Here is an 8,162-nt window from a genome sequence, read left to right on the forward strand (position 1 = left end):
ATTTATTTATTTATTTTGCTTTTTAGTTTTTAAGGAAGAGATTTTTTTTGGTAATAGATGTTTTTTTGGTAATTTTTTTTAAAAAATATTATTTGAAAAAAAAATTCGTGATTTGCTATATATGTAATAAATGACTTAGGATAATTATAGGAATAAAATAAAATAAAAATGCGTAGACCCAAATCACTATATACTCCTTTTACGTATAGTATTGATATAAATACAATAATTAACCATAATTTTTAATGCATGAACAAAAATAATTACACAGGTTATTATGATTATAAATCTATATAAGATTGTCTTCATTTTCTATTCTCTCTATTTCAATTTTGAGAACATAAATATCACTCTTCCTAAAATGTATATATTTTAATTTTGTAAAAGTTTAGAAAATAGAAAAAAGAAATGAGGAGTATCCAAATTCATGACTAAGTACCTATTTGTATAATTGTATTAGTGTTAAAATACTTGAATGGAGATGGTGAGTCGGAAAAGTGTAAAGAAACACAGTATAACCTAAGAATTTTTATCTTCTAACATAGAGGTCTTTGCGTGAAAAAGATGAGGTATGTGACACACTGTGGTACATATGACATGAGTTGTTGTTAAGGATTTTCCGTATGTAGTAAATACGAAACAAAGAGAATGGATTATCGAATTAAACAGTGTTAAATTAAAGTGGGTCATGGGTGTTGGCTAGGAGTGGAATTGTCCATCACTTTGCATTGACTATGGAAGTCCCACCAATTGTAGAATCGTAATTAGTTGACCAAACTCCCCTAATCCCTAACCACCTATGTCCTAACTCCTAAGCTATGGATTCCCCGTACATTGCTTCCGTTTTACCTCATTCCTCCTTCCTACTACATCTTTAACGTCAAAAAGAAGCAAGTGCCTCCCCACTGCAACATTTTACCCTTTTTACGTTTCTACCCTTCAACCACTACTCGTATCGTATGTGGTGATAGGAAGGGTATTTTTGTGATATGAGTGTCATAAAGATAGAGAGAAGGTATAAGCAGCCGTTTTTTGATTTGAGTTGGTGGTGAAGAAATAAAATGGTGTCGGATGAGGACATAGCGAAAGGAGTGGAGTCTCTTCTCCGTCACTCTGACCCAAACTCCATAACCACGGTAAACGGCGTCGTTCAGCAGCTGGAGGCAAACCTAGGGTTAGACCTCTCTCACAAGGCCGCTTTCATCAGAGACCAGATCGACCTTCTTCTCCGCTCGCACCCACACCCTCCGCTGCAAAAATACTATTTTACCCCTCACCCCCGGCCCCAACCACACTTTCCTTCCCATTTTGCCCTCCATGAGATGATCAACTTCCAGCACCCCCACCCTCCTCCGCCCTCTAAAGTCCACGCCTTTCCTCAAAATGTTGCTGCACCTCCTCCTCAAGTGCCCAAAGAAAGGTTCCATTCTTCGCTTGCTCTTTTAGGTTCCAGCTTCTTTCTTTTCTTTGCTTCGCTTTCTATCGTTGCGATCTCGGCTTCATCTTCAACTCTATGTAGTTCGACTATTTATTATTATTGCTTGGAATTTGGAAACCATACTACTTTATTTTTTGTTCAAATCTCCTAGCTTTTATTTTATTTTATTTTAAATAGTCCAAAATTAAACTTGTTCATGTCATATCATTTTCCGTAAATTAAATAGTAGTAATAATTTTGTCTATCGGGAGATCCCCGTCCCCGTCCCCCTAAATATCTCTCCATTTAAAACTATTGTCCTCTTGTAGCCCCTATTCTATTTATTCACATTCCATTGACTAGGACGTATGACATTTTAATGTTATTTGTCGTTTTTCAAAATCTAAAATATGTTGTTATAATATACTGTCCAATTATATATATACGAGGAGGGATCTTTTTACTCTGGGATAAGTTTACCTAGGCTTATTCCGTTTAATAACTCATGTTTTACATTAAATTTTAACGATCCAACTGTTTAATTTAAAGTTCTTAATGCATAGATCAAATCTGAAAATTTATAAAAAATTTAAAAATTATTTGATACTTCATTTCATTAATTCAAATTGACAGATAATCATAAAATCATTTTATACATTGATTTAAATTAATGTAACGAAGTATCAAATGATTTTCAAATTTTCTAAAAATTTGTAGATTTGATCTATGCATTAAAATTTTTAAATTGAACGGTTGGATCGTTGAAATTTGATGTAGAACATGAGTTATTGAACGAAGTAAGTCCAGGTAAACTTACTCCTAGAGTAAAAGAATTCCTCCTCTCTCTCTATTTATATATACACACACATATCTATTTTATATATACATGAACCCTAACTAGCGTTATGCTAGCCAATGTTATATTGTGAAATTCTTCCCTATTTAAGCCCTAGGCTTGAGATCCAAATCCAACACACACGACCATTAACTTTTAGAGTATTAAATATTCATCAGTTTAGTTTGGTCTCTGACTTAACATATTTTCCTAACGTTTAGGAATAACTTTTGAAGAATCTTTTAACATTTGAAGGACTATATAACATTTTTTTTAACACTTGAGAGATCACTTGTATAATTTTGTCACATTAGAAGAGAGATAATATTTTAAGGATGAAATTGATGGTTCATTCATGTTGCTAGAGAATTGGATATTAAGTTAATTTGAAGGTAGGGGATCAATACATGTGCTAATCTTGTTCTGATTAGCTTTGAATATGCAATATTTTCTCCAACCCGTCTCTATTCTAATAAGAATAGTGTTATGGATTAATTTATGAGATGGTATGTTGGTATTCTTTATGAATGATTTAGCCGTGTTCAAGCTGGAGGCAAAAGAAGAGGCGGTCCTGGTGGTCTAAACAGAGTTTGTGGTGTTTCTCCTGAACTTCAAGCAGTTGTTGGTGAGCCCACATTGCCAAGAACTGAGGTACTTTTCTTTTACCAAACTGACTTAGAACCTCTCTTACTTTCATTGTAAAGCCATGAATGTTCATTTTAATATTCTCAATCCAGATTGTGAGGCAGTTGTGGGCATACATAAAGAAAAACAACCTCCAAGATCCCGGTAACAAAAGAAAGATAATTTGTGATGATGCACTGCGTTTGGTATTTGAGACAGATTGCACTGACATGTTCAAGATGAATCAGTTGCTAGCTAAACACATTACCCCACTTGGACCTACAAGTAAGTGGTAAATAGCTAATTTCTTATTTGGATAAACTTTTCGGAAACCACTCACATGAATAAAAAATAAAAAGACAAAATAAATTAATTTTCTCCTATAAAATAAAAACAACTTATGCACTTCAACTTTTATAAAAGTTTTTTTGCTTAACTTTTCTAAAACCTTATTTTAACTTATGAGAAAAACTTAATTCATATACATTATTCATATACATTATTTCCTTCCCTTATTAGTAGTTATTGAGAGTTTGTATAATTAGAGCCTAAATATAATGAGGATACTGTGTTTCTATCTTTTTTACCAGGGGTTTCGTTGGTTCTTTAATTAATCTTAAAATTCTTTTAATTTTGTCGCTCCAGAGGAATCACAAGCTAAACGAGTGAAGGTGGATACTGAAATTAAAATTGAAAGTGCTGAACCTACTTCATCTACCATGGTAATATCTGAAGCGCTTGCCAAATTTTTGGGAACTGAGGGAAGAGTGATGCAACAATCTGAAGCCATAAGACTTGTTTGGGAGTACATCAAGCTTCATCATTTGGAGGTGTGTAGCGATGCTTCTTTCTCCAGTCTTGCATGCTCCAACCTTCAGTTTAAGATTCCTACACTTAAATAAGAATTAAGATCATGGGTTTTTCTGGTGGATTTTAAAATGTTGCATAAACAATTAAAAATCTTGAAATTAAATCTGTGATTGAAGCAGCAAACAAGAAGAAATTAAAGTTTAATAATAAGGAATATTTGTTCTTCTCATTAAGCAAGTTCTTTTCATGGCGTCCATAATTGTTTTTCCTACAATTGCTCCATTTTATTTGTAGGATCCTTTAAACGCAATGGTGATATTATGTGATGCAAAGCTTCAAGAGCTGCTTGGATGTGAAAGCATTTCTGCTTTAGGAATACCAGAGATGTTAGCACGCCATCATCTATTTAAACAATCTGACACCTGTTAGTGCGGATCAATTATTGCCGTATAAGGTTAACTTTTTCTTTCATCTAATGTCTTAGCTATTATCTTCTTGGGATTTTGTTTTTACTTTTTTTTCCCTAAAGCATTTCGTCAACAATTTTGTCATGGTGGAAACAAATATCTCCCTTCAATTATATGTTTCTTCTTTATACAATATTGAATATCTTGAAACTTGCGTGTTTCTTCTACCATTTAAGTGTCCAACAATTTCTATATTAGCTTGACCACTAAATCCTCTTTATGTGTTCTCCTAGCTGAGTATGTTTCCCTGCCTCATTTTCCTCTTCATTGGGACATTTTAATGAGTCTTTTGTTATGACCTGTGTGGAATTTGACTAACAAATGGTTATTTGGTTTGTTCTTTTATTATGATGCAGGGGATGATCCGCACAGAGCCTTAGTTATATGTTTATGCTTGTTGGTAGATCGTATAGGAACTTTTTACTTATTCCTGTAACTTCTTGTATCCCTTTGTTCATTGACATATGTAAATTTAATGTTGTCTGACGGTTATTAGGTTCATTGTTTAGAATTAAGGCTGGGCAAAATTAATTAAACTGAACTAAAACTGTTAAATAACTGATTTATTTTAAACTAAAAAACTAAAACTGATTAAAATAAAACTGAATTAAACTATTTTTTAATTCAGTTTTAAATAACTGTACTTGTTTAAGTTACAGTTTAGTTAACTGTAAATAACTATTAATTAAAAAATAAAAGAAGGCATCGCACAGATTGGTTCTTTACGCTAGCCGCTAGGAATCCTAACTCACATCACATTCACACGACTCACACCAGCGACAGCCACAGCCCACCACAAGGTAAATGTAAAAAATCATTTATGTGGGTATCCCTTTTTCCCTAAAATATTTGGGGTCCAATGAGGCAGAGAACTTCATTTGCTCCAGATGCAAAATTTCCAAGTTCCCTCTAAGGTTATTGAGATCCGCGAGTTCCCTAAGACCTCCCATCTGGTAGTTCTTGCTGGCCCCAAAAAGTGACATTGTCTGTAGATGACTCAACTTGCCTATCCCACGTGGCATGAATAGTACATTGGGATAGTTTCAACGTCTACTAGTGGAAAAGCTTTGTAATTGAACTAGGAAGCTTCTCTATGTTATTATGGGACAGATCGAGATACCTCAAAAATAGTGCATGAATAGTATAGTTATTAATAAGTGGAAGTTTAGGCACAGTTTAGGCACAGTTTAGGTGAAGTTTAGGCACAGTTCATGAATAGTTCAGTTTAAAAATAGTGCAGTTCAAAAACAGATTAAGGTGTACAACAGTTCAGTTTAGTTTATATTATAGTTCAGTATAGTTCAGTACAGTACAGTTTAATAGAGTAAAAAACAGTTCAGTTCAGTTCGTCTGAACTAATATTTAGTTTAGTTCAGTTCATGAGAACTATTTTTAAGTTTAGTATAGTTTTTATAAGTTAAGTTCAGTTCAGTTCATTTTGCCCACCCCTATTTAGAATGACAATGTATACCTTGAGCTAGGCAAGAAGTATGTTGTATTTACTGGTCCCTGTTAGGAAAAATCGGCCTTTGGAAGATTTATTTGTTATATGTGGACGATTCGTATGAACCGACATGAAAATACAGGCTTCTAATTCCAATCCATTATATTATCATATCCAAATCAAGTTCCCGAACAATCATCCAATAAAGATTAGAATGCATTGCAAAATTGTAAAAGAACTTATATTTGGTTGTTTCTTGTGTGTGGTGGCAGCTGGCAAAGTAATGAAAAGTCGTTGAATGGAAAAGAACATAGTAGACATACATGTTCGTTGAATAGTCATGATTTAACGGAACTTCCTTCTTTCATCGGCTGAAACTAGGGTTGTTTAAAGACATAGATTGAAAGAGCGAGTCCCACCTCGATCTCAGCTTTCGGGAAGGGACGTGATGGTTGGTTTTGGACACAGAGGAACTAGCGAAGGTCAAAGCATTGCATTGCCCAAATAATAATAATAATGATCAAAGGGAAAACGATATTTACACCACAGCAAGAATTTTCACGTTCAATTACACGACTGTATAAGAATAAGAATTTCTTCTATAAATCCTTTCGCGCCAAGCTTGTAAATTGCAACTTTCACAGTTCAAAAAAATTTGGCACGATCACACTGGTCTCTTTCCATTTGATGTGCGGAATAGCATAGTCAATCTTATTCTGATTAGAAATATTTTTGTGACTAAGCTTGCAGTTTAATTGACACTTGTAATCTTGTATAGTCAAATTAATCTTTGTAAAATATAGTGTCGGACTGTCAGTTTTATTGACCTTTGAAGGATAAAAACTACCATGTAACCAGAGATGTTAAAAAGCTACCCTTACAATTGTGATTGTGAATAGGGGGTGGTTTCTTAAAATAGTATATTTAATGGGCCCAATCAAAAAGTTGCACTGCTACATGGCCACTTAATCTTTCTCGCCTACACTTTCTCTTGCTACCTATGCTTGAAGTTGATATGAATAATGCAAATATAATTTATTTGCCTTAGACACTTGTGTGGTTAGAATTTAGAAAACATTAATGGAAAGCCATCTTTATATTGCAGCAAGTCCGGGTTCGTTAGTAATTTGAATCATGAATCTTGCCAAGATGGAGATGTGATTGTCGATCTTAATCTTACGTGTCTACACGTTGGAAACATCATTACCACATTATGTGTGTATTTGAAAATAAAATGAAAATGAAAATCTTGAGGAAGATAATCTATTTTCCATAACACATCACTGGAATCTCTGTCCATTCATGATTTACGGGTCTACATGTGCTAAACAATTATTGGGCCATATCATCAATGCTGGAATGATTCGAGCCATGTAAATTTTGTGAATGGCCTAACACACATCCCCTATCGTTTTCTCAGAAAGTATTTCATTTATTCTAACCATCCAAAACCACTTACAATTATAATTCACTTAGAACTATTATTCACGTACACTCCAAATTAATGTAAACTAAATTTCTTCTGACAGAAAATTTTAAATGCTGATTTTATAAAGATTACATCACTCACATTTTCAATAAAATAATTCATCAACTAAAATTAGAGTTTAAGCACAATACGGCAAGAAACAAGCGCATTAGAATAAATGAAAATGAACATATACGACAAAGAGAAAGAATTTACAGTAAGTCTTGAAATATGACACAACTCATTTGCTGGCCATATGAAACGAGAATTAAGTTTAGTTAAAGAAACTAGTTTGTTTTGTGCATCACAAATATGATTATTTTTTTTTATAAAAAAATTATATCTATCACCGAAAGATATAAAATAGACATCCTAGGTAGGGAGGGGTTGAGATAGTTAGAAGCATAAGGATCTAGGTTCAATCTTCATTGCGACTATTTTGTAATCTTTCTTATTTAAAAAAAAAAAAAAAAAAAAGACATCCTAGGTGTGTAAGATATAAATAAGCAAGTTTAAATTAATACATTTTGTTTATTTTCTTATTTTCTTTATATCATCCCCAACAAAAATTGTTTTTAAGATGACATCTCTCAGGACAACTCATAAAGCAATGGGTTTTTATTGGAAAGCATCTCACGTGTTTCACATATGATCAATTGTAAGCCAGAGTAATCGTAACTTTTTTTTTTTTTTTTGACAGAGAGATTCATGTAATTTTTGTTTTAAAAGCATGCTCTGTTTAAGTTATTTCATCGATATAAACTAATTAGCTAGAAATATTCTGTAACACTCTTTTAAATACATTTATTAATAATTTAAATTAATTAAAAATATATAATTTAGTGGGTCTTAATCCTATAAATAACTCTCTTGATTTTTTTTTTATTTTCAATAAATTCTAATCTATAAGAGTGAATGTATTAAAAACAATTATGTAATTAGCACCCCTTTAAAATAACTGAGTAAGTTGTCCAACTCATTTAAATTTTTTTGAACAGCGCAACGTTATGAAAAATATAAAGAAACTATATTTTAACAATTTCATGAGTTACTTTAATGAAGTTGTCTTAGGAGTTAATACTTCCTTAAAATAATAT

General features: G+C 32.6%; 1 protein-coding gene across 1 annotated transcript; it reads left to right on the top strand.

Annotated features, from left to right (window-relative positions):
* The first annotated feature begins 790 nt into the window (after positions 1 to 790).
* LOC109808505 (SWIB complex BAF60b domain-containing protein) lies at positions 791 to 4,654 on the top strand. The gene is made up of 6 exons (XM_020371536.3): positions 791 to 1,420; positions 2,789 to 2,903; positions 2,990 to 3,161; positions 3,522 to 3,706; positions 3,981 to 4,140; positions 4,510 to 4,654. Exons 1-5 carry the CDS (start codon positions 1,062 to 1,064, stop codon positions 4,113 to 4,115), a joined length of 966 nt encoding a protein of 321 aa, XP_020227125.1. The 5' UTR covers positions 791 to 1,061; the 3' UTR covers positions 4,116 to 4,140; positions 4,510 to 4,654.
* The last annotated feature ends 3,508 nt before the right edge of the window (positions 4,655 to 8,162 follow it).

Source organism: Cajanus cajan, chromosome 5 (genome assembly GCF_000230855.2).
Source record: "Cajanus cajan strain Asha chromosome 5, NIPB_CcT2T_4, whole genome shotgun sequence".
NCBI classification, from domain to species: domain Eukaryota; kingdom Viridiplantae; phylum Streptophyta; class Magnoliopsida; order Fabales; family Fabaceae; genus Cajanus; species Cajanus cajan.

What these genes read in the sequence shown, in the direction of transcription:
- LOC109808505 (XM_020371536.3), top strand. Translation starts at nt 1,062, where the DNA reads ATGGTGTCGGATGAGGACATAGCGAAAGGAGTGGAGTCTCTTCTCCGT. An exon ending in CCTCAAGTGCCCAAAGAAAG is followed by an intron (nt 1,421 to 2,788) that starts GTTCCATTCTTC and finishes TGAATGATTTAG; the next exon opens with CCGTGTTCAAGCTGGAGGCA. An exon ending in TACCCCACTTGGACCTACAA is followed by an intron (nt 3,162 to 3,521) that starts GTAAGTGGTAAA and finishes TTGTCGCTCCAG; the next exon opens with AGGAATCACAAGCTAAACGA.